This window comes from Babylonia areolata, chromosome 3 (assembly GCF_041734735.1).
Source record: "Babylonia areolata isolate BAREFJ2019XMU chromosome 3, ASM4173473v1, whole genome shotgun sequence".
Lineage (NCBI taxonomy): Eukaryota > Metazoa > Mollusca > Gastropoda > Neogastropoda > Buccinidae > Babylonia > Babylonia areolata.
In genome coordinates this window covers 48,949,004-48,975,912 of record NC_134878.1, presented here as the reverse complement: position 1 = coordinate 48,975,912, position 26,909 = coordinate 48,949,004, and the positions used below count along the sequence as shown (strand labels likewise).

The 26,909-nt window shown below is 43.1% G+C and overlaps 1 protein-coding gene across 2 annotated transcripts in view; it reads right to left on the bottom strand.

The window, feature by feature from the left end:
- Positions 1 to 26,909, bottom strand: part of LOC143280056 (sperm flagellar protein 2-like) — a 79,374-nt gene that overhangs the window by 29,669 nt on the left and 22,796 nt on the right. For both annotated transcript variants that reach the window (XM_076584545.1, XM_076584546.1), the window contains exons 16-27: positions 25,662 to 25,906; positions 19,824 to 19,927; positions 17,286 to 17,554; positions 16,311 to 16,446; positions 13,980 to 14,121; positions 13,277 to 13,351; positions 12,138 to 12,246; positions 10,332 to 10,457; positions 8,902 to 9,056; positions 7,766 to 7,893; positions 6,545 to 6,821; positions 58 to 174 (exon numbers count right to left, since the gene is read on the bottom strand). In XM_076584545.1, the coding sequence (XP_076440660.1) occupies positions 58 to 174; positions 6,545 to 6,821; positions 7,766 to 7,893; positions 8,902 to 9,056; positions 10,332 to 10,457; positions 12,138 to 12,246; positions 13,277 to 13,351; positions 13,980 to 14,121; positions 16,311 to 16,446; positions 17,286 to 17,554; positions 19,824 to 19,927; positions 25,662 to 25,906 (1,883 nt within the window). The remainder of the gene's footprint in view (positions 1 to 57; positions 175 to 6,544; positions 6,822 to 7,765; positions 7,894 to 8,901; positions 9,057 to 10,331; positions 10,458 to 12,137; positions 12,247 to 13,276; positions 13,352 to 13,979; positions 14,122 to 16,310; positions 16,447 to 17,285; positions 17,555 to 19,823; positions 19,928 to 25,661; positions 25,907 to 26,909) is intronic.

Here is a 26,909-nt window from a genome sequence, read left to right as displayed (position 1 = left end):
CCAAGCATCTGACCAACCAAGCAAAGGAACACACACATCCGACTGAATGTATCTCACCTCGATGAGAGGAATTCTCTCATAGTTGGTGTTGAGTTCATCAGGGATCTGCCCGTCCATGCCTTTGTAGTAGTCCTTCAGCATTCGCACTGTGTCTTGGAAGCGATCCAGTTCAGCCTGTTGACCACCACCATGTCTGATGAGTGTTCACTCCAAGCGTAACACAAAAAATGGGGAGTTTGTATCATACTATACATTCCCTGTTTGGTTCAATGTACTTACCATGTCAAACCGATGCAAACTAAGCCCATCTGTTTAGGCCTCGTTTTCAAGATTTTTTTTTTTTTTTTTTTTTTTTTTTTTGCTGCCCCATCATATGCGCCATTTTAATGGCACTACTTCCACGTCACTCATTCCAAGTCCCCCATACACAGACAGCTGGGTTTGTCTGTTGCTGTCCCAGCATACCAGGAGGCCACGCACCAGAGGAAACCCTGCACTGCTGCTGAGTCACTTGGGTGGTGTGCAGTAGTGCCTGTTCTAGTTTAACATAGCTAGGACACCACAAACTAAGCCCCCTACTGATGATAATTGTTTAGCCACAGAGCCAAGCTGAGCTGGTGATCCCCTCAGAGTGGAGACCACCACCACATCCTTCCAACAACAGTACCCAATGAATCTGCCAGCACTGATGATCCTGACAGGACTCACCCCAAGCATAGAAGTGGAGGGTGATCAAAACTGAGGTCACCAAGTGAGCAGGGCATGAAACGCCACAGAATCTGGTACATTTTCTTTCAGTTGATGATAAAGGAGGAGGATAGTGATAACGACAATGTTGCTGAAAAGGTTTGAGACTACGTGACAAGGCTGTTCTCTACGTTTCCTTTCAGAATGATACCCCAGTGTTAACCAGGCCCAATAGATTCAGACACTTGCAGTGTCAGTCAGGAAATTTGACCAACACACCCAAAGAAGCATATGTGAAGTGGATGATACTCAACTGTGAAGTCCTAATCTTTCCATTTAAGCCCATAGCACACTTAACTCTGGTTGGGAGCCAGCCACAGGCAAAAACCTCCATAGTTTTCGAGAGTTTGTAACAAGGAACACAGCATGTGACATGAAAATGGGATTTGAAAGATCCACAGAAGAGAGGGTGACGACTATTTAAAACTTATCATGAAGATTTCATTTTAATAGGAAGACTGCTGAATGATGAGATGATGAGAATAAGTACAGTCTGAAAGCAAGTGGTGTAACATAAAGACATGAAAATCATTTGATATATCTCACAGCGGCACAAGGCAGCCCTTTTAGTTTTGGCGCGAAGCGGAGGGGAGAGGGATGAACAGCGAGCGAGCGCGAAACGTTGGAAAGGTGATAGCCTGGACAGACAGGCAGGCAGTATATGGGGCAGCGCTCTGGCGCACCACTAACTTCGCGCTATTCTCAGCGGAGCGCATGTTACACGGGCAGTGTGTACAGCTGTGAACAGCTTCGCTGCTGCTGATAAACTGTCAGAAACAGGGTTATGTGCTTTTAAAAAATAATACTCTATGTCAGAATGCAACAAGAAGGGCGCTATGGGTGTGAATGGATGTGTGATTTTCTGACAAATTTAACGATACCAAACATGAGTAGGTTTAATTTCCTACAGGCAGTGTACAAGCGGTCCAAAACTTAGCGAGCACACGAACATTCTGTTCGAACTGAGGAACACACACGAAACGTAGTTCAATTTCAACTCCGTGTTGTGTGTGTACATCGTTTTACTTGGAGATAAAACTTATATCATGATATACATGCATGTCTCCACGATACAACTGGAAGGAAAATATAGCCGATACGTTACCTAGAGGTGGCAGACCGCCCCGGAATTAGTGTCAGTATTTAACGATCAGCTCCACTGAGAACTGCTGCCAGCCACTTAAGTTTCACACTTCTCTCAACATCACGGGAAGAGAGACGGACAGACAGACATATATGCAGGGACAGACATACTGAGAAACAGAGGAACGTGTATGGAGAGAGAAAGGGGAGAGGCACAGAGAGAGAGGGAGAGAGACAGACGCACAGAGAGAGAGAGAGAGAGAGAGACGCACACAGAGAGGGGGAGAGAGATTTTCGCCGACTAGATGTTTTGCGTGTCAGTATGTGTGCCTTTGCTTGCGACATGCATTTGGTCAGTCTAAAAGATACACCTTGACGATACCATGCTTTTAGTAAACAATCACAATGTAACGTACTGACATGCATTTGTAAGTTCTAAATAATAAAATCCATTCCTACCTGAACTTATAAATCCGTATGAACTCCTTGTTTGTAGTTGGTAATCCACTCAGTTGAAGTGTGACACTGACTAAACTCAAACATTTTTTTTCTTTTCTTGTTTTTTCCTTACAATGTGTGTGTGCGGGAGGGAGGGATTCAGGGTGGAAAAAAGAACAGGGCTGAAAATTTCTTTATTCTTTACTTTTTGATTTGTGCCGTGATTCTCCTGCTTGGGGTACGACTTGCTGAAGCATGGGGGAGACAATAGTCATGTGCTCTTGCATGATGACACGTAGTTTGTCATCTTGTGACTGCATCCCTAATACTTTCTTTTTGAGTGAATTGACGACTGCGTGTGTTGCCTCCCCCCCTTGTTCCCCGTGTAGTGCCAGGCCAAAACCGTGAGAATGAATGAATGGAATGCAGTGATTTTCTAGGATGTGTTGCTTGGGAATGATGCGTGTTTGTGGGAATTGTTGGCGGAAGAAAGACATGTACTGTTTGATGTCACTATCCAGTGTGTCAACGTCACTGTCTGTCAAGGGTCTTTGATGTGAGATGTTTACGTGAATGCGTGAGAACAGCGTGTTTAGTGTTTTAAACTTCTGGGAAATGTTCCTAGCTCTGAGGTTTATGTCCGCGTCTTGAGTCAGTTCACCTGTTTTCTTGACTACACTGTCACTGATGTGTTCTATTGTTTCTGGCTTGAGATATTTGTGACAGTGGTTTCCAATGAATGATGCTCCGTGGTATGCCTGTCTGTGTATTTTATGCTGTTGAAGTACAGCATCTAAGTGTTGTGTGACAGGGCCAGCCAGGTGTGGAAGGTCAAGCTGTGTCTTGAGATATTCAATGTCTGCATCTTTTTCTTCTACCATGTCTGCTAGCTCACGTTGCTGTTTTTGGAAATCACTGAGTGGTGTACTGTCTCCTTCAGGCTCGTTAAATACAATCCTAGTTTCTAGCAATCTCTTTTCTTCTTCAGCACTTTGGATCTGACTCAGCTTGTCTACAAACTCAGAAAAGGCTGAGTCGCTGTCTATCTGTTTTCCCTGGCTGGCTATTGACTCTCCTATCTTTTTGTCAAGAGAATGACACTCCCCCTCCAGCAGGTCATGGTGTTTTTTTACCACTCCCAGAAGAATGTGCAGGTATGGGGGAGCTACTTGGCTAAGTTCTATGTCAACAATAGGCTCCCTGACTACATTGTTGTGCAGGCTGGCGATTTTCTGCTTGGAGTGTTTGTATTTGTTGTAGTCTGTCTTGATGCCCTGTAATGTGCGCTGTGTGATGTTGCCTTCATTGCAGTGAGGTGGATTTTGTGTTTGTGATTTGGATGCTGTGCAGTATAAAAATGGGTGTGTCCCCTGAGCACCTGACAGTCCATACAGTTTGAGGAGAAAGTCATAGTCCCCAAACAAGGTCACTTTGACTCTCTTGTTTCGCCATGTCATTGACTGCAGAGCAGCTAGCTGTTCTTTGTAGGGTTCTAAGATTCTTCTCAAATTGTCTGGACTGTCCTTGCAGTCTACAATGGCCAGGAGACACGTGTTGTGTTTTGAGTTGGGGTTGGTGAGATTTGCAATTTGAAGCATGAGTTTGAATGTCCCCCCTCCATGGTCCCCTCCAATTTTTACCCATATCTCATCCTGCGTTATTCTATCATCATGCCATGTCAACTTGTTTTCTCTGTCGTACTGGTCTAATAAGTTTTCTACCATCTTTGGAATGTCTTTGATTTTTCCTACTGCAGTTTCCTCCTCCGTTTGTCTTCCCTCTTTATCAACAAAGATGAGTTTTGTCTTTTCTATTTCTACCTCCCCAAACATTGCTTCTTTCTGCACCTCCCTCTCCTTCCTTTCCCCTTCATGTTCCACACCAATACTGGCATAAAACCTCTTTTGTATCCTGTGTTGTGCCCAGCTTAACCCCATGGCGGCTCTCAGTGCAGACCCTTGTTTTTTGGTCACTTTCACTGGGCCACATCCAGCAGCTTGCAGTATCTGTTGTCTGTGGCTCTGAGCTGATCTTTTGATTTCTGACCCCTGCTGTTTTACTATGGCTTCTTTACTGTTCCCTGAGATGTGCTTTCTGATTTTTTGCATAATTTGAGACTGTTTTTTCTTCAGAGGAGATGATGCTATGGCAGATGATTTACGGGGTTGTGTGACTTTTTTCAACACTATTGGCTGACCTCCAGTTTTGCATCTAACTGTTGATTTGTCTCCTGACTGAAACATTTTCCTGCGAATCAGTCGTGTGCATAATTTTTCTTCTTCTTCAGTAAGAGATTTATTGAGATCTTCATCCTCTGAGTCAACATACACCGTCTTACGTTTCAATAGTGCGATGGGTGATATAGCTGCGTCAGTGACAGGTGTTTTGGGTGTGATTGGAGATGTGTTTGTGCACAGCGTTCTTGTTTTTTTGACTGGTGTTGATGTGGACTGACAAAATGACGTTGACACACTGTCGTCGGTATCTAAGCAGAGGTCAGACGGATCAAAACTGTCATCCGTGCATTTTTTTACTGGTGCTGATCGTCTTTTTGTCGGACGACCAGGCTGACTTTTTGAGTGATGAAAAGAGCATGTTTTGCACTGATCCAAAGATAGATCTGGATCGAAAGTTGTCCAGATTTCTGACATTCTGTCAATGTCAAGTTCAACATTTTCATTTGCAGTTTTGAACTGAGAATTTCCATGAGTATGTTTCATTTTTATCATTTTTTTGTAGCACTTGATACAAATGCATGTGGGATGTTTGCCCTCTTCATCATTCGAAACATCTAGACCGAAAAAACGAAACAGTTCAGAAGAATACTTGGCACAAAGTCTTGCATTCAACCCCTTGTCTTTATCTCTTCTGAGAACCCGCTCACCACACACACGACACATATTATCCAAACATCTCAAGTGTTCACTGAAGGTGTGTTGCCCAGTCAGCAATGCTGCCACTACCGCACCAGATTCCATTTTTGTCGGCACTCACACACACACACTTAGGTCAAATAACTGGATGTAACACAAACACTCGGACAGTGTCTGGTAAATCACACAACACACTTAAAGTTCACATTCACTGGAATCATGTACACAAAAATGACAGCAAACAAAAACCAGTGTGCACGAATATGATGAAATGAAAATCACTTAAACAATACACCTTTCTCTGCTGGAAACATAGGCACAAAGAGCGCGGCGCGCGCTCCCCTTCCCGCCCCCCCTCCCATCCCAGTGGAATCTAGGTCAGCAGCCGTGCTCCTGACCGCTCACTGAACTCTGAAACTAAATAGCTCTGCTGGAAGTTAAGCGGCACAGCCGTGATCTCATTACTACAAAAACCAATAACAAAAAAATAAAAATAAAAAATAAAAAAACAACAACAAACACACAAACAAAAACTCCAGTGACTCCTGACCTGCATGGTGTTGAACCATGACCCCTGACATGCATGGTGGTGAACCGTGACCCCTGATTTACACTGGTGGTAAATCATTACCCCTGGCCCGCATGGTGGTGAACCATGATCCCTGACCTGCATAGTGGTGGTGAACCATGACCCCTGACCTGCATGACGCTGAACCATGACCCCTGACTGACCTGCATGATTTGTGAACCATGAAACCTGACCAGCACTGTGGTAAACTGTGACCCCTGACCTGCACTGTGGTGAACCATGACTTCTGGCCTACATGGTGGTGACCCCTGACCAGCATGGTGGTCACCCATGATCCCTAACCAGCATGGTGGTGAACCATGACCGCTGACCTGCCTACTGGTGAACCATGACCCCTGACTGACCTACATCGTGGTGAACCATGACCCCTGACTTACCTGCATGGTTTGTGAACTATGACCTCTGACTGACATACATGGTGGTGAACCATGACTCCTGACCTGCAAGGTGGTGACCCCTGACCTGCATGGTGATGAACCATGACCCCTGATTGACCTGCATGGTTTGTGAACCATGACCCCAGACTCGCACTGTGGTGAACTGTGACCCCTGACCTGAACTGTGGTGAACCTTGACCTCTGACCTACATGATGGTGACCCATAACCAGCATGGTGGTGAACCATGACCCCTGACCTGCATCTGGTGGTGGACCATGACCCCTAACCTACCTGCTGGTGAACCATGACCCTTGACTGACCTGCATGGTTTGTGAACCATGACCTCTGACTGACCTGTATGGTGGTGAACCATGACCCCTGTGGTGAACCATGACCCTGGACCTGCATGGTGGTGAACCACGTCCCACTGACTGACCTGCATGGTGGTGATGTAGTGGTTGCTCAGCACGCCCAGCCGGTCGTCCAGCCAGCCATCGTTCCTGATGGTCTCCATCTCTCGCTCTGCCTGCTCCTTCCGCTCATCGCAGATGTTCCAGAGCCGCTCCCTAAGGTCGTCCACCCGCTGGTGCAGCTCCGCCCGTGTCTCCTCATCCTCCCGCATGTCGTCGGGGACCAAGTTGTAGTCCTTCTGCCACTGGGACACAAACTCCTGCTTGTGGTCCGGCCGCCGCAGGTAGTTGAGGAAGTCTTTTCTGTGATATGGAAAGTATTGGGGTTTGTTTTCTTTGTTGGTGTTGTTGGATAATCATCATCTTCTTTAGATCTTTTGTGTGATTGGAAGATTCTTTTAAGTAAATTCATTGTTTGTAACAACAACAAAAAAATTAATGAAAAAAAAAGGCATTCTTTCTGTCAGATCATTGTCTAATTTTATCTGTGATTAGAAGATTCATATGAAATCTTTTTTTAATCTTTTTCAGGCATCCTTTTTTTTTCATCTCTCCTTTCTCATTAAAAAAAAGATGTTATCACAAGATTATGGTGAAACAATTTTTTAAAAGGCCTCCATTTTGTGTGTGTGTGTGTGTGTGTGTGTGCGTGTGTGTGCATCTATAATGCCTGTGTTCTGTGATCCTCATGATGTGCACTCTATAAGTGCTGATGCATAATGCACCGTTATTACAAGTTTGGGTTCTGCATGTGTTTGTATGCGTACGTCTATCAATCTGCAAGCAAGAGTGAGTTGCAATGTTGCAATGGATTTATGTTTTTGAAAACATTTCCGGCCTCAAAAATACTTGAAACATCCACTATAAACTTATGAAGACCAAAACAACTCCCCCCCCCCCCCCCCAACACCACCACCAACAAAAATCAATTGACAAACAAACCAAAATGGGACTTGCAGTGCATATTAAACATAAAGACATGAAAATCATTTGATATATCTCATTACTACAAAAACCAATAACAAAAAAAAAATAAAACTAATAAAAAAACAACAACAAACACACAAACAAAAACTCCAATGACTAAATTCATTTTCATGTATCTATATTGACAATATTCATTTTGTATTTACAAGAGTCCTAAATTCCTATGATGGCTTGAAATACAACACTAACATAGTCTTCTCTCTCTCTCTCTCTCTCTCTCTCTCTCTCTCTCTCTCCAAAATTTCAAAAAGAGATCTCACCTGATTTGGAAAAAGTAGCGGTAAATGTTTTCTCGCTCAAGTCTCACTTGACGGAAGACATGCTTGCAGTTTTTCACATATGATTTCTCCACCCCGTCCCATTGTATTGACAGAACATTGGCCAGTGCCTGCCACATAACATTAATTGGTCTTTTTTTTTCTTCTTTTAACGTTATATTCAACATTATTAATTTCATTCAAATTTTACATGAACTAATAGAGAACGTGTGAACTGGTCTCTTTAATGTCACTTTAACTGACTTTTCAACATTATTTTGTACTGATGCACCAAGGGTGCTCTGCTTTCACACATACAGTATTTGATGATTTGATTCTCTGCATACAAAAGTGATTTTCTACGAGTGCAGCTGTCTTGTGTACCTGCCTAATGGCTCATTCAAAAGGCTACAGACAAATGTTCACTTCGGTTACCAGTCTGTGTAAATCAATGAAAATACTGAGTGGAGTGATGGCCTAGAGGTAATGCGTCCGCCTAGGAAGCGAGAGAATCTGAGCGCGCTGGTTCGAATCATGGCTCAGCCGCCGATATTTTCTCCCCCTCCACTAGACCTTGAGTGGTGGTCTGGACGCTAGTCATTCGGATGAGACAATAAACCGAGGTCCTGTGTGCAGCATGCACTTAGCGCACGTAAAAGAACCCACGGCAACAAAAGGGTTGTTCCTGGCAAAATTCTGTAGAAAAATCCACTTTGATAGGAAAAACAAATAAAACTGCAAGCATGAAAAAATACAAAAAAATGGGTGGCGCTGTAGTACAGCGACACGCTCTTCCTGGGGAGAGCATCCTGAATTTCACACAGAGAAATCTGTTGTGATAAAAAGAAATACAAATACAAATAAACACAAATACAAATACTGTCAGTATGGGCTTTATTTTCACAAAACAGACATGACACCATGCTGAAATGAGGCCTCAAACTCTCATCACAAGTGAACACTGGATGAGAAGTCCATCGCCTAATTGATTCTGTCACACAACCCCCCCCCCATCCCCCCCCGCAACCACCACCACATCCCCACCAAAAGGATTAACCTCTAATCCAATACCTGTAATTCATAGCGTATCAAACACGCTTCAAAAACAAACAAACTATGACAGGAAATAATCATATTACCGGCTCCACGTCCAAGTCGACAAACTCCCAGTCATCATCCCCGGGCTGGGGAGGGGGGGGTCCCGCAGGCACTTCCGGTTCTGGCTCTGGCTCTGGCTCCGGAGTTTTGCGTTTCTTCGCCGATCCCTTGGACTTGGGGGACTTGGGGGATGAAGCTGCAGCACCATGCAAAATCAAAATGCTTTGTGTCAGATTGTCCCTTCAGACGGGCGCAATAGCCGTGCGGTTAAAGCGTTGGACTTTCAATCTGAGGGTCCTGGGTTCGAATCCTGGTAACAGTGCCTGGTGGGAAAAGGGTGGAGATTTTTCCGATTTCCCAGGTCAACAGATGTGGAAACCTGCTAGTGCCTGACCCCCCTTTGTGTGCATATGCACACAGAAGATCAAATTGCGCACGTTAAAGATCCTGTAATCCATGTCAGCGTTCAGTGGGTTATGGAAAAAAGAATATACACAACATGTACACCCCCAAACATGGAGTATGGATGCCTACATGGCGGGGTAAATAAACAAAAAGATCATACACGTAAAATGTTACATGTCTGTCTGAGTGTGTATGTGTGCGTGCCTGAAATCCGAATCAATGACACAGGAAACGAATGATGTGTGCCCAATGGCAGCAATCAGTTCGCTCTAACCAGGTAGACAGCCTGCTGTGCAAATGACCCTGAGTTTGTAAAGTGCTTAGAGCTTTGTCTCCAACTGAGGATAGGTGCTATACAAGTATCCATATCAAATCAAATCAAATCAATCCTTTGTGATAATATCAGTGGTGTGGTATAAACAGGTCTAGAATTTGATTTGCACTGAATCATTTCAATGCAGCTATGTTTAAATGCTTTACTCAACACACTCAGTACAATGTGTGTGTGCATGTGTGTGTGCATGTGTGTGTGTGTGTGTGTGTGTGTGTGCATGTGTGTGTGTGTGTGTGTGTGTGTGTGTGTGTGTGTGTGTGTGTGTGTGTGTTGTGTTGTGTTGTGCTGTGTTGTGTTTTATGTCTGATAAACCATGAGGTTTCATAACAATGAAAATAATGCTATCCTCATTCTACAACAGAAACACAGTCATCCTCAGACATGGTTGATTTTTTTTTTTTTTTTTTTTTTTTTTTTTTTACCAAGAATAAAGACTTCAACATAAAAGATAAGCATCTGAAGCTGTCAAAAGCAAAAAAACCAATCATTTCAAACATTCTCAATCACCTGTCCCTTCCCCCTTTTATCAAAACAAAGTTTCAAGACCAGGAACTCTGTAAGGAACAAAGCGTAGTACTCAAAAGTACACATAGCATCATGTCAGTTCAAAATCATAAGAAATACAGATTATCAAAGAGAAACAACACCTTTAAACATCTCAACATGCAACCCGTAAAACACACCGAGACAAAGAAAACACGCACACTGCTTTGAATGCGTTATCCACCATACCTCTACTGCTTTTTTTGTCTAGTTTTTTGGCACTGGAGCCTCGCTTTGGAGACTCGCTTTTGCTTCGCTTGGAATCCTTCTTGCCCTCCTTGGACGACGAGCGAGAGGGAGAACGCTTGGCAGAACCTAGTCACACAGACATCATCAACACAACATAGACACCAAAAAAACCCCCTAAAAAAAACCCATACTGTGTAGTTTGATCAGCTTCTATAAGACACAGTTCATTAAAACAGGCTGAGAGTATTGTCTGATCAATGTGTCAAACACGACAGCTCATTCATTCTTACGAGCACTAATTAAGGCCAGACACGGTAGTGAAATTTTTGACCAAAATCATGATTTTTTTGTGATTTTTGTTTTTTCACATAATTTGCTTCTTCAACATCTAATCTTTATAGTCCGTTTCACCTGGGTACTATATTCACTTAAATAAAGCTTCAAACAGCATCAACATGTGTGATTTCTTGTGAGTACAAGCACATCTCTTTCTTTTCCTGTTTTCTCAGTTTTGTGTTTTGTCCTCGTAATACCATTTTTCAAACTGCTAATGCTCAAAAACTTTAAAATGTAGCATGTTCAAACTTGGTACTTTCTTTTTTTATGTATTCATCTTTATTATAGTGCGGTGGTTTGTATAGTACTAGTAAAAGAATGAATATACACTCATTTGAAAAAAATTATGTCAAGGAATTTATACACATTTCAACAAAAAAATAATAATAAATGTATTTATTCAAATTCCAAAATACCACTCCACTATAATAAAGAACAAATACAAATAACTCAAATAAAACAAACAGAAATAACATATCTATAAAGGTACCGAAGTTCTAAGCTTTTAATTTTTTTGTTTGTCGGCCATTTTGGATTCGTTTCCAAGGAAACCGTTATGACAAATTGCACAAAATGACCGTTTTAGACATGTTTAGTCCAATATCTTTGCATACCATGTCACAGAAAGCCATAAACTTCAAGTTTATTTCATACGTTTTTGTACTACCGTGTCTGGCCTTAAATCAGCTCTGGTTGACGTAATTATCCGTAATCCAAATGACCTGGTACATGAAAACAGAAGTAAGCACACAAAAGAAAGAACAAAAAAGGGCACAAACACACAAACAAAAACCTGTCAGCCTACATAGAAGCACTGAGAGACATCATCTGCAAGAATCACATTTTCACCGTTCTTGTTGTGTACTTCTTGCCTGCCTGTGTGTATGCGTGTGTGCCTCTGTGTGTGTGTGTGTGTGTGTGTGTGTGCATGTGTGTGTGTGTGTGTGCATGTGTGTGCATGTGCATGTGTGTGTGTGTGTGTGTGTGTGTGCGTATGTGCATGTGTGTGTGTGTGTGTGTGTGTGTGTGTGTGTGTGTGTATGTGTGTGTGTGTGTGTGTGTGTGTGTATGTGTGTGTGTGTGTGTGTGATTACTCATTTTTGTATAGTGTCTAGAGCCCTATCTAGAGAACAGACGCTTCACATATTCACATAAGTACTAAAGTAGCAGTAGCAGTAGTAGTGGTAGTAGTAGTAGTAGTAGTAGTAGTAGTAGTAGCAGCAACAGAAACAGTAGCAATAACAGCAGAAGTAGTAGTAGCAGCAGCAGAAGTAGCAGTAACAGCAGCTGTACTAGTAGTAGTAGTAGTAGTAGTAGTAGTATCATTACTATCATCATGATTATCATCATCATCAACATTATCATTATTCATAACGAGACATGAGGAGCAGTAATCACTGGCGGAGAAGAAATCCCCACCAAATCCCAAATCCCTCAGCACACCTGCCCGCACACACGCACGACCCACACCTGAACGGCTGGATTTGGATCCTGGCCTGGAGGTTTTCCCGTCAGGTCCCCCAGGTGCTGCTACCTCCACAGGCGGCTCTGCTGCTGTCTCTGGTGGAGCTCCAGGTGCCTAGGAATGGGATGGAGGGGGGGGAATGGGAGAGAGAGGAGGGGGGTGGGTGGGGGATGGGTGGGGGTTGGGGGTTGGGGGGTGGGGGGGTGGGAGAGCAGTGAGTCAATACTACTATTGCTAATAATAATAACAATCATATTAATGATGATGATAATGGTAATGATTAAAATAATAATAATAATAATTATGTACACCCGTACAGCACCCTTTCTCTCTAAGAGCTCAGGGCGCTTTAACTGACAGACTTTCTTCTTTTTTTTTCTTTTTTAAACAACAAATTACAAGAACCCTGTCTCTCTTTCTCTCTGTCTCTCTTTCTCTCCTCTCCACAACCCCCTGCCCCCCCAGCCCCCCTCCCTTCCTCCCTTCCCCCCTTCCTCTCTCATACCTCATAAATGCAAACTGAGTTGGTTGGCATGCAGTGGTAAGAAGCCGAGAGTGCTTACAGTTAGTTAGGATTTGAAAAGATAAGTTTTTAGTGAAGGGTCAAAGGCAGAGAAGGAACCAGATGAATGGAAATGATGTGAAAGGTTGGTTCCAGGCATGAGCAGCAGCAGAGAGGAAAGAGAAATCATTAAAAGTTCTTGAACTGACACAAGGAATTTTTGGAAGGTTACAATCGGATCAAGAGTGGAGAGTTCTTGTAGGTCAGCCGAAATGATGCAGTTTTCTTCTTATTCTGTATCTATGGGCTGCAACTCTCATCATTCATTTGTAAGTATTAGTGGCCTTTTACACGAATGAACGTTATTAACTGACACTGCAAAATTACGTCAAAGCTACATATAGAGTTCAATTGTTGTTTTTGTGTATGTGAAGTTATGTAAATGTTATTTACAGATTTGAAAAAAAAAGAGTTATTTTCACTTTTAAAGAAGACCACAACATGCATACTTTGAGCTAGTAATGCTCAACACTTTGTCATCAGCTTACAGACAGGTAACTAAAACTGTAAAAGCAACAGAGGTAGAAATGTAGAAAATTGTTAGTCTTATCAGTTTTGACCGATGTCACTAAGCAGACTTACAGTTTCCGGAACCGGTTCCACTTTCTCAGGCTCTGGTTCCAACGGCAAAGGCAGCTCCAGGTCCTTGCCTTGAATCTGTGGTGCAAATTATCACGTGATGGGTGATTGCTCCCATCACCAGTTGTCCGCATTAATATATTATTGTGTGCTGACTTTACGTGATACTGTTACAAAAAAACAGAGGGAGCTTTATTTCTGATTAATCACATTTCTTTTCATGCCTGTGTGTGTGTGTGTGTGTGTGTGTGTGTGTGTGTGTGTGTGTTTGTGTGTGTGTGTGTGAGTGCACACGTGTCTGTGTGTTGTGTGTACATGAAAGACTGAGAAAAAGTGACAGAGTGTGAGAAATTGTGTGTGTGTGTGTGTGTGTGTGTGTGTGTGTGTGTGTGTGTGCTACTGTGTTTATGAATTTACGTTTCATGTTGAATGCATTTATTTTGAAGACATATCTGCTAAGAAATCTGTCTCTCTCTTAAATGCACAAACATGCACAGATACACATAGAAATCTAATAAAGAAATAACATTCACCCACCACCCACCCCAACCCCCCTTCCCCCCCCCCCCCCCCCGCCCCCACACACAAACAAACACATACCCACCCACCCAACCCACCCATACACACACACACACACGCATACACACATACACACCCAACACACACACACACCCCCCACACACCCGACCCACACACACACACCTACCTTGGTCAGTACGCTCTCCATGACACTGTCCACCTCTTGGTATACGTCGTTCTCTGAACCAGAAGCATCCACCTTCCTCAGCGTCCCAAACTGGGTGAACCACTCATCCATCTGGGCCCAGGAGTCATGGAACGACGTGATCCTGACATCACAAAGGTCAAAGGTCTAGTAGGCAACGAACAAGCGCAACAAACCACCAGCAAGCAACACTGGACCTAAAATATGAAGATCTGTCTGACATCAACTAAAAGAGAAAAAAAAACAAAAAAAAACAACTAAGCTGGTGTGGCCATGTAACAATATCCGATGGCCTTGCTTAAAATAATCATCCAAGGGAACTGTTCAGGGAAGGGAGATGTAGGGGACAAGACAAAAAAAAAAAAAAAAAAAAAAAACCCGATGGACTGACTAACACAGGAGTGGCCAGGAAAAGAGACCCACGCTTTCGATGCACATCCGACAGACTGTGGAGGAATGCGGTGAACAGTTCTTCTGTGCGGCACCCTGAAGACTCCACCCACAAAGTTCAGGGAGAAGAAGAAGAAGCCTTCTAAGGCCATAGGGGCAGTAAATTCATATTCACTGTGTCAAGGACTCAGCATAGGAGGGTGGGTGGGTGAGTGGGGGAAAGGGGGAGAGGGGAGGTGGCGGGGGGAGGTGGAGGAAGCAATCCTCTCCTTCTACCATTTTAACCTTCACTGACCTGAAGTCAGGTACCCATTCACACCCACATGGAGAGAGGAAAATCAAAGCGCCTTTTCCAAAGACACAATACAACATCAAGTTAAAAACAGAACCTTGGCCTTGAACCCTGATCACTCATCAACACTTGATCTTCTTCTTCTTCTTCTTCTGCGTTCGTGGGCTTCAACTCCCACGTTCACTCGTATATATGCGAGTGGGCATTTTACGTGTATGACCGTTTTTACCCCGCCATGTAGGCAGCCATACTCCGCTTTCGGGGGTGTGCATGCTGGGTATGTTCTTGTTTCCATAACCCACCGAACGCTGACATGGATTACAGGATCTTTAACGTGCGTATTTGATCTTATGCTTGCGTATACACACGAAGGGGGTTCAGGCACTGGCAGGTCTGCACATATGTTGACCTGGGAGATCGTAAAAATCTCCACCCTTTACCCAGCAGGTGCCGTCACCGTGATTCAAACCCGGGACCCTCAGATCGAAAGTCCAACGCTTTAACCATTCGGCTATGGCGCCCGTCAACACTGGATCAAAAGTCCAATACTTAACTGATTCTGCCACTGACTGCGCCTCCATCCTGACATCAAAGTGCTTATCAAATATGAAAATGTTTATTGGGGAAAAAAAACCCAAAAAACTGATTCCTTTTGGTTTCTCAAAGAGGCTGCATTCGGACAAATCCATAGCTGCTACACCACATCTGCTAGGCAGACGCCTGACAGCAGCATGACCCAACACGCCAGTCAGGCCTAGAGTGCATGCACAGAGTGTATTTCTTGCACAAAATGTTGCCAGAGGACAACACTTATGTTGCCATGGGTTCTTTTCCAGTGTGCCAAGTGTGTGCTGCACACAGGACCTCGGTTGATCATCTCATCAGAACGTTCGGTTTGATTTTCCAGTCAAAACTAGGGAGGAGAAAAGAGCAAGCGCAGGAGTCAAACCCAGACCCTGGACTGGCGTATAAGCATCTTGATCATTCTGCCACCTTCCACCTTCCTGCCAAACAGAACCAAAGGTGTGCTCCTCCCGAAGGAACATCAAGTCTAATGGCAAGTAGTGAGGTGGTGGATGTTGTTAACAAGTGATCTCGGTTGGCAGGAAGCAAGGAAGGAAATCAAAATGAAAGTATTTCATGACTTTTGTTACATTCACACATTCCACAAACAGATTTTAAGGAACATGAAACAGATGAGAACAAAGCATCTTTGTCTTTTTCCCCCCCTAAAGTTAGAAAGAACCTCTTTTGTCTATGAAAGAAACAAATCTTGATCTCTGTTTTGCATTCTGAATGAATATATCACGCATGCATACACATATACTCACATTTACAAAATACAAATACATAAACACACACACACATGCACATATGTACACATACATATACAAATAAACACACACACACACACACGCACACAAACACACACAAACACACATGCACACACACACACACACACACACACACACACACACACACACACGCACGCACGCACGCACGCACGCACGCACGCACATGCACTCAAACACACACACAAATGCACACACACACGCACACACACGTACACTCACACACACATACCCCACCCCCAACCCCCACCCACACACACACACTACACACACACTGACCTGGTCTGAATCTGCTGCTGGTCATTGGAGGGGTCAGTGATGGGTATCACCTTCTCCTGTTTGCCCACCCCTGTGGCGCTGCCCTCTGGCGGCGGTTTGAACTCCTCATGGTACTGCTGCTGCCCCAGCAGAGTGTCTGTAAGACAGCCGTTTGTGTGTATATGTATTGGTGGAGGTTCTGTGTGTGTGTGTGTGTTTCGTTTCGTTCGTTAAAAAGAACAGATCATATTTACATCATTATTTATGACTATATTTCCGTGATATGATTTCCTACATCACAGCCAGAAAACCCAGTCACTTAAAATGTGAATGCAACCTGATGAGAGTTGTAGCCCACGTACACAGAAGAAAAGGAAGAAGAAAACAACATCGAGCAATATTACAAACCACGTAACTGTGCTGGGCCTGGTACCTGGGCAAATGGGGGGTCAGTGTCTGTGGTCAGTGTGTGTGTGTGTGTGTGTGTGTGTGTGTGTGTGTGTGTGTGTGTGTGTGTGTGTGTGTGTGTGTGTGTAATAAAGAATAAAGTGTTGAAGACAATAATAACTATAAGAGACGGGTCCAATTTCACTTTCAATTCTGTCAAGGAGGGAGGTGCCAGTGCATTCAGACAAATATATATATACTTCACCAGATGCCTGACCAGCAGCACAACCAAACATGCTAGTCAGGCCTTTACATGTGCCTTCATACATGTATGCATGCCATGAAACATGTCCATGCGCTTTCATTTTTGTGTACATGCAAACCCCCCCCCTACCCCCCCCCCCCAAAAAAAAACAACAACCTGTACATAAATTTTCACATATTACATATAAATGCAGTAAGCATGTATGTGCGCTTTCATATACTCATGCATGCAGCAGAACATTGTACATATGCCTTCTCATACATGTACACATGCAATAAAACACCACATCACCCCCACCCACCCCCCATCCCCACCACCATCACCACCCTCAAACAACCACTCACATGAGCGCCCGCTGGCTCTCTTCAGACACAGACTATCGTCCAGGTCAAACAGGATGACCACGTCGATGCCACTGATGGGCTCTGGAGGGGGCGGGGCTGGGCGGGCATCTGGAACCAGGTCGGACCTGCGGGCCTTGCACTTGAGCTCGTACTCGGGGCTCTCCTTGGCGAAGGCATCGTAGCCACTAAGAGCCTTCTCCAGGAGTTTGGCCTGGGTCAGGGTCTGGGGGTATCCGTCCAGCACCCACCCTGTGCCCTCCGGAATCTGCCTGTTGGTGTGACAGCCGAATGGTTAAAGCGTTGGACTTTCAATCTGAGGGTCTCGGGTTCAAATCTCGGTGACAGCGCCTAGTGGGTGAAGGGTGGAGATTTTTCCGATCTCCCAGGTCAACGTATGTGCAGACTTGCTAGTGCCTGAACCCTCTTTGTGTTTATACGCACACAGAAAATCAAATACGCATGTTACAGATCCTGTAATCAGTGTCAGCGTTTGGTGGATTATGGAAACAAGAACATACCCAACATACACACCCCCGAAAATGGAGTATGGCTGCCTACATAGCGGGGTAAATAATAAAACACAGTCATACACGTAAAATGTGACATGTCTGTCTGAGTGTATATGTGTGCATGCCTTAAATCTGATTGAATGACACAGGAGACGAATGATGAGCACCCAGTGGCAGCCATCAGTCGGCTTTACTAAGGTAGGCAGCCTGTTGTGCAAATGACCCCATATTTGTAAAGCAGTTAGAGCTTGGTTTCTGATCGAGGATAGGTGCCATATAAGTATCCATATTAATCAATCAATCAAAGATATTGTATTGTATTGTATTGTATTGTATTGCATTGTACTGTATTGTTCTCTGTGTGAAATTTGGGCTGCTCTCCCCAGGGAGAGTGTGTTGCTATACAGAGACCACCACCCATTATTTTGTATTTTTTCCTGCCTGCAGTTCCTTTTGTTTGTTTGTTTTCCTATCGAAGTGGATTATTCTACAGAATTTTGCCAGGGACAACCCTTTTGTTGACGTGCGCTAAGTGCATGCTGCACACAGGACCTCGGTTTATCGTCTCATCCAAATGACTAGTGTCCAGACCACCACTTAAGGTCTAGTGGAGGGGGAGAAAATACTGGTGACTGGTGCCAGGATTCGAACCAGTGTGCTCAGATTCTCTCGCTTCCTAGGCGGATGCTTTACCTCTAGGCCATCACTCCACTCCAAATAATAATAATAATAATAATGATAATAATGATAATAATAGCTATGATGATGATGACAATAATGAATATTTCAATATTACACGCAAACCAAAACAACACACCAAAAAACAGCACCACAAACATACAACACAACACAGACCAACACAACATGAAATCACAACACATCTCAAGATACAAGAGTACCTCTTCATCTCTAAAAGAGTTGTTGACATCAAATAAAACCATGGTGTTTAAAGCCTCGCCAGCCATCTCGAGGCTATCGCCATGTTAGCATTTACTTCAATGGTTGACATAATTGCAGATAAAAAGACAGCATACAAAAGAGTATGTGGGCATTACACCAACAGAAAAACACAAAGTTTGATCATGATCCCATGTTTCAATAGGACCACCGATTCATGATAATTACCTGCTTGACACTGTGTGAGCTCAAACCTTACAACAGAAATTACTGAGTGAGCTGGCAAATGCATCGTTTTCAACAGGCATTGAATAAACCCACTCTGCCCCACCCCAACCCCCTCCAGGCCCTTGATACTTTCAGATCCACTTTCTGAATGAGGTCTCACTGCCATCAGACAAATCTATATAAGCTACACCACATCTGCTAGGGCCCAAAATGCTAGTCAGGCCTTGAGTGCATGTGTATAGTTGTAAGCCTATCAGAGTGTATTTTTACTACAGAATTTTACAAGAGGACAACACTCATGCTGTCAGAGGTTCTTTTTCAGTGCGCCAAGTGTGCGCTGCACACAGAACCTCGGTTTGTCATCTCATCAGAATCAGCGGATGCTCAGTTTTGATTTCCAGTCAAACTTGTGAGAAAAGGTGAGACAGGGATTCCAAACCCTGACCCGCACAGACACTATTGGCAGATAAGTGCCATAACCATTCTCCCCCCTTCCTCCTCTACCATCGCCCATGACAGCAGCTTATGTATGATAGTCAGTCGTGTCCGACTATGACCATCAGAACAGCAGAGGAGGCAACTGCTGTCCCGACTATCTGGGCTAGAATTTGATAATAGTGGAGAATGTCTTGCCCAAGTTACATCCCCACTCTCTCGTTCAAGAGGACTTTAGGACAGTCAGTGGTGGGATGGTCCCCAAAGGCCAACTAACCCCCAAGGCTGCAGCACTAAGAGCCAGTGCAATCTTACCTCCTAGTTTGAGAGTCGTAGTCTTTCACATAAGATTAAGCTGTACGTGACTTCCCATTGTAATGGAAAAACCATTGATCATACAGTTCCCGCTTTGCTGTTGGCCCAACTGTCAACATAATTATGTCAATCTGTGACAAACGAAAACACTCACCTGATGACGTCAGCCAAGATCTCCACCACCACCTCGTCATCCACCGGCTGACCTCGCTTCAGGAAGGTCAGGGCCTGAGCCCCCAGCTTGTTCCTCACTGTGGGCTGCAGAACATGTCGTCATGACACAATGCACAGGTCACATCAAATCAGGTTGCCTGTATAGCTACTGCTATAGTTGCAGATCAGCTGACTGACTGACTTACTGTGTCAAGCATGCATACACAAACACACATAGCACACAAGTATTTTGCACAAAAGAACAGAATTTTCATGCATACACACACATGCACACATACTCGCATGCACACTCGCGCACGCACACACACACACACACACAGACACACAGACACACACACACACACACACACACACACACATACACACACACACATACAATCTCTCAATATAACACACACGCACACACACACACACACACACACACACACACACACACACACACAGCACCACAAACAACACACACAACACATCACAAACCCTCTCTGCACCATCTACTCTCCCAAAGCACATGGTAACATTCACTAGAAATTTATCACCATCACTTTCATCATTTTATAACCACAGAATTACAACAACAAATTCTTTTTTGTAAAGGTTTCACAATGTGTATTCCCCAATTATCATGAATGATAAGGGTGGTGATTCTTATCTTTCTTTTGTTTTCTTCATATGCTTGCAACATATAATACTGAACGCTGAACAAGACGATTAATACTTCTTCAAACTCAAACAAAATGCCTTAAATTTATCAGTCAAATTTTCATGAGCGTCAAATTTTATGAAGACTTATATACCACAAAACGTTATAAACATTTCTGTTTTCAAATTCGTATTCATCATAACAAACTCGATAAACTTAGGTATATAGTTAGTGTTGATTCACACAAAACAAACAGTTTTCATGTTGCATGTGTGCTTGTGGGTGGGCGTTTACTGTGCATGTGTTTGCACACATATCCTTGTTCTGTGTGCATGTGTGCAAGTGTGTGTGCATGTGTAGTTTGTGCTTTTTTGGTGTGATTATACACGTTTGCATTCGGAAGTACTGTCTTGGTGTGTAGAGATTTCTTTTCTTCCATGTGCTCATGTGCTGTTATACGCTGTCATCATGCACTAATGTTGTATGTGTTGTTTCACGTGAGATGCTTTCAGCCCATCATATGGTGAATATGTGCCACATTTCTTTATAATCATTACTGTTATTTTGTTGTTGTTGTTATTGTTGTTGTTGTTGTTATCATCATCATTGTTATTATTATCATTATCATTATTATCATGATCATTCATTATCATTGGTATCTGCATTCATGGGCTCAGAGGCAGCACACCTGTGTCATGTCTGACAGTGATCAAATTATGTCAGAAATGTTGGAACAGTGGTTAATAAGGGGAAATCTTTAAAGAAGACAAGCTTGTACTGTTACTGTGAATGATTCTGGATAGGAACAAAAACCTCACTCAGAGAACAGACTGACGTCTATGTGAGAAAACACACACACACACACACACACACACATGCACAATTACCACCATGTGTGACATTAAACAAAATTCTTGACCTCCTCCTCCTCCTCTAACACATACATACATCTACACATGCACATGCACACACACATGCACACACACACAAATACATACAAACACATACACACAAACACACACACTCACGGACATACACACACATTTACATGCACACATGGATGAACACACACACACACACACACACACACACACATAATTACGACTATGTGTGACAGGACATTTAACAAAATTCCTCTTCACCCTCAACACATACATACATGCAGACATGCATGAACACACACACACACACACACACACACACACACACACACGCACACACAACACACTGCTCCGCCCCGGGTGCTGTTGGTGTTTTGCACTTTTTCTTGCAGCCCTGTCAGCCCATTCATTATATAGGAGACCAAGGTGAGAAGGAACCCAACAAAAAGTTATACATGTTCCTCTCAAATTCAAAAGATGTACAATGTAACTTATTTCTATTATTATTTTGGACTTGTTCTTACAATTTGATGAGTTTAAAGCATATAATACAGATTTTGAATCAACACAAAATAAGACTTGAAGAAGGCAAACTGGAAGATCAAGAATATAATTTAAAGCCATAAGAACAGCGATAAGTTCAGCTGTGAATATTGATCGATCTTTACCAGTATGGTATGATCGTTCTGTTTTCAGTTTTGGTATAACGAAAGCTGAACCTGCTTGGCCATTGTCTAGGAGTGAGCCATCTGTGTAAATATGTAAGTGGTCACAGTATCTATTCTGAAGGTGTAATCGGACTTCTGTTGCCATGATATTTGGATTTCCTTTTTTTGCAATGTCAGTATGATTGATATCAAACTGGGCTTTACTCATCTCCCAAATGGGGTATGGACTTACTGTTTTCTGCGTGTCTACATTATCTGGATTAATTTCGGACTTTTGGAAAAGGTTCGACACAAACGTGCCAATTGGTGTTAGATAAGATAGCGTTTTAGCTCTTTTGAGGAAGTTGTTTTCAGATGTAATTCTTACTTCCTCCGATGTAAAATTTTCAGTTGTTGAGCAGAGATGTTAAATGCATATGTGGAGAATCTATTTCAAGCAAACACATACTCTTTGAATGTCAGAGTCTGAAATCATTTTTACCAAACTTCTCGGAAAATTCTTTTGAATGTATTTTTGACAATTTCAAGATGTTATCTGCTATTGCAGAAGGTTTGCTGCATAGTCCAACTGGACATTTGTTATAATTGTTACAGTTGTTTGATGTTAGCGTTTCCTTCTATATTGTGCCTATGTCTTCCCTTTTAATGTCTTATTTTTTCCAATGCTCTGTATCTTCTCTCCCCCCCCCCCCCCACACACACACACATATGCGCACACACATACACACACATCATTCATCACCCTCTGCCCAATACCGTTCCCACCTCCATGCTCCGCCCCCCCCCCCACCCCCCCACCCCTTTTTTTTTTTCTTTTTTTTTTTCGTCTAATATCACTTAAAGTGGAAGACGTTAAACTGAAGACTACTACTACTACACACACACACACACACACACACACACACACACAAAGACACAAACACACATGCACACGAAGGGAAAATAAAATGAACCAATGAAAAGAGGAAGAAAGAATATACAGAAGAGCAAAGAAATGAGGAAGAAAAAAGAGCGAGAAAGAATAGAAAAAAAATAGTCAAAAACAAAAGAACAAGAAGGAAAGAAAAAAGAAAGAACAGAAGAGAGACAGTAAGTCAATAAAGAACATAGAGGAGAAATACAGATATTTAAAAAAAAAAAAAAAAAGCAAAAAAAAAAAAGCAACACAGCTGAAAAGATAACAACAGAACTCAACTGTCAATGTTGAAACAAACAACAGATTCTTTAAAAAAAAAACACCAAAAAAAACACAAAAAAACACACAAAAGAACGATCAGTATTCAAAACAGAAAATAGTCTGGAATTATATCCGTTAGTTCATCATTCACCAATCACCATGCAGTTAAATATAAAAAACAACAACAACAAAAAACCACCAAAACAACACGACATATAAACTGAGTTATATAATTGGAAAGAGAAGACAGTTCTTTCAAAACTTGTCATACCACGTGTATCACTCTAAATAGTTCTTCTTCTTCGTCGTCCTGTTTGAAATGGTAAGAAACAGGATCTGGTCAGGATTTCAACATTCAGCAGTTCCTCTGTTCATTTCTTTATGGTGCTTAAATCCATGTATGGAGTGTGTGTGTGTGCATGTGTGTGTGTGTGTGTGTGTGTGTGTGTGTGTGTGTGTGTTATGTATTGTTGAGCGTGTATTGTGTGTGTGTGTGTGTGTGTATGTGTGTCTGTGTGTATGGTGTGTGTGTGTGTGTGTGTGTGTGTGTGTGTGTGTGTCTGTGTGTCTGTGTGTAGGTAGTGTGTGTGTGTGTGTGTAGGTAGTTAGTGTGTGTGTAGTTAGTGTGTGTGTGTGTAGTGTGTGTGTAGAGAATGGGGATGAGCGTTGTGCATGTGTGTGTGGGTGCTGAACATGTGTGTGTGTTGAACATGTGTGTGTGTGTGTATGTATGTGTGTGTGTGTGTCTCTGTGTGTGTGTGTGTGTGCATTGCACATTTACGAATGATATACATGTGTGTGTGTGCATGTGTGCACTGAGCATGTGTGTGTACATACATATTGTATGTGTGAGTTGTGCACGTGTGATATGTGCATGGGTGTGGGTGTGTGGGTGTGCATGTGCTTGTGCGCATGTGTATAATTGTATGCATGTGTTTGTGAACATGCACATGCATGCTTATCTGTATTCCTGTGTTTGTCAGTGCACCTAATCACAACACATGTCCAAACATGAAAGAGATACAAAGCACAGCCAAAATGACGCACAGATCAAGATGGTGCAAAAAGACAGAGAATACAAAAAACACTGCACAGGGTGATCGCTTTGTTCTGTCATCATATGTTCCCACTGTCTGATGCCTGAAACTGGATACTACTTTTTTTCCCCTGTTATTGATGTTATTGTTCTTGCTGTCTTTCTCTCTCTCTCTTTGTATTTTTGTTTATATTCAAAATATCTTTTTTTAACTCACTCTGGACGAATAGTTTTCTCCATTGCTTTTCCCTGCAGATGACAAATTTATTAGGGTTAGGAAAAAAAATCACAAAAAATACAAAACACAAAGCAACTGAATGAAACTCGCTGTACTTGACCCACTGACCCCTCTCCTCATGTCGTGTGTACGCCCACCCCCCTCTCTCTCTTCACAGCCCTCAGAAGCTGAGTCACAGTCAGTACCTTCTTGCTGGCAGCTTTCTTCACTGCATATACTTTATTCAATGTCTTCATCATCCTTGTCGAAACCTTAGTTTAAAGCATTTCAAACAATTCAGAAGCAGTAAAAAGCCACTGTCGTGATCTAGTTTGCTCAAAAAAATTCCACTTGTATCACCTGTGACGCCATTTTCAATACGTATGCAGATTAGCTTGTTATATGGGGTACCGAGGTCAACGGCATGCCAGCGAGTGTATAGTTATGGAACCTCACAAAGAAACATTCCATTTGAACCATGACATGTTCGGAAAGCCTGGTGTTGCTGCGATTTTTATGCTACCCCATGAGGAAGATGTGGAAAAAATTTTAATTGTCGAAACCACTATAGCGTTCTGTCGTCCAGAACGCTGCCTTACATCAGGAATGCTATAGCATTCCATTGTCCAGAGTGAGTTAATGAAAGAAACTGACTGAGAGAAAAAAAAAGAGGAATGACAGCAACAAACAACAGCAATGTGGAGTGTTGGTCTAGAGGTAACACATCCACCTAGGAAGCAAGAGAATCTGAGTGCACTGGTTCGAATCCCATAGTTGCCAGTGTTTTCTCCCCCTCCACTAGACCTTGAGTGGTGGTCTGGACGCTGGTCATTTGGATGAGATGCTAAACTGAGGTCCGGTGTGCAGCATGCACTAAGCACATGCAAAAAGAACCCATGGCAACAAAAGGGTTGACCCTGGCAAGATTCTGTAGAAAAATCCACTTCGACAGGAGAACAAATAAAACTGAAGGCAGAAAAAAATAAAGGGTTGTGCTCTCAGTGTAGTGACGCACTCTCCTTGGGGAGAGCAGCCCGAATTTCAAACAGAGAAATCTGTTGTGACAAGAATGAGTAACACAACACAACACAACCACAACAAAAACGGAGACCGAAAAGCAAACAAACAAACAAAAAAACCCACACCACACTTCCATCCCCTCCCACCACCCATCCAGCCTAAATCCTACTTTTCCTCACCAGCGTTCCCGCAGAATCCTGACAGGGCTCGTCAATGTCTTGATCGTTGGGATTGGCAGGCTTCGGGATCGCTTCCTTGGCAGCGTCCTCACCCCCCTGGTTCCCTGGCTCAGTGCTGTACTGCTCTGCCCCGGCTGCTGCTGCTGCATCCACCGTGGCTGCTGCCGCGCCTTGCCCAGCTGCTGGCGCTTCTGCTGATGTGGTGGTGGCGGTGGTGTTGGTCGCCTCCGGCAATGGGCCCGTCTCTGAAAAATCATGACGTCAGCTTGTCAGTTTCACATCAGAACACACACTGTTCTGCTTATAGTCCGGCTGACTGCATAGGGACTGCCCTACTAAATAAAATTAAAAAAACTGTGAATTTTTGTGGGTTTTTTTTAATCTGAAAAGAAACACAGTTCAAGATGTATCATTATAACCATTAAACTCCTTAACCCTTTCACCGCCAGTCAATTCAGTGTGCAAAATTCCCCTGTGCTATAAACACAGAAAATATGGTGTCTAAGAATAGCTAGGGATTCCCCCTGCGAAGTGTAGAAAATATGGCCTATCCTACCATTGAACATAAAGAGCAGTAGGTTCATGGATAACGGACCCCATGCTCTGGTCATCCTTCAGTGACATGGGTCCTCTACCTAGCTGCTGCATAAATGAAAGTTTGGCAGTGAAAGGGTTAAGGCAAATAAAACTAGGCTGTGCTGAAGATGTCAGACCTTCCACCTCATTTATCAAACCCTGATTACAAAAAATAAAATAAAATAAAATAAAATAAAATAAATCACAAGGAATTATAGAAAAATACTTCAAAGTCACAAGAAAAATACATATGAAATGCCATAAAGGCAGACGGGCGCAATAGCTGAGTGGTTAAAGCGTTGGACTGTCAATCTGAGGGTCCCGGGTTCGAATCACAGTGACGGCGCCTGGTGTGTAAAGGGTTGAGATTTTTACGATCTCCCAGGTCAACATATGTGCAGACCTGCTAGTGCCTGAGCCCCCTTCATGTGTATACGCAAGCAGAAGATCAAATACGCATGTTAAAGATCCTGTAATTCATGTCAGCGTTCGGTGGGTTATGGAAACAAGAACATACCCAGCATGCACACCCCCGAAAAGGGAGTATGGCTGCCTACATGGCGGGGTAAAAACGGTCATACACGTAAAAAGCCCACTCGTGTGCATACGAGTGAACGCAGAAGAAGAAGAAGCCATAAAGGCAAGTAACACAGGAGACTGGACAGCTAGTGC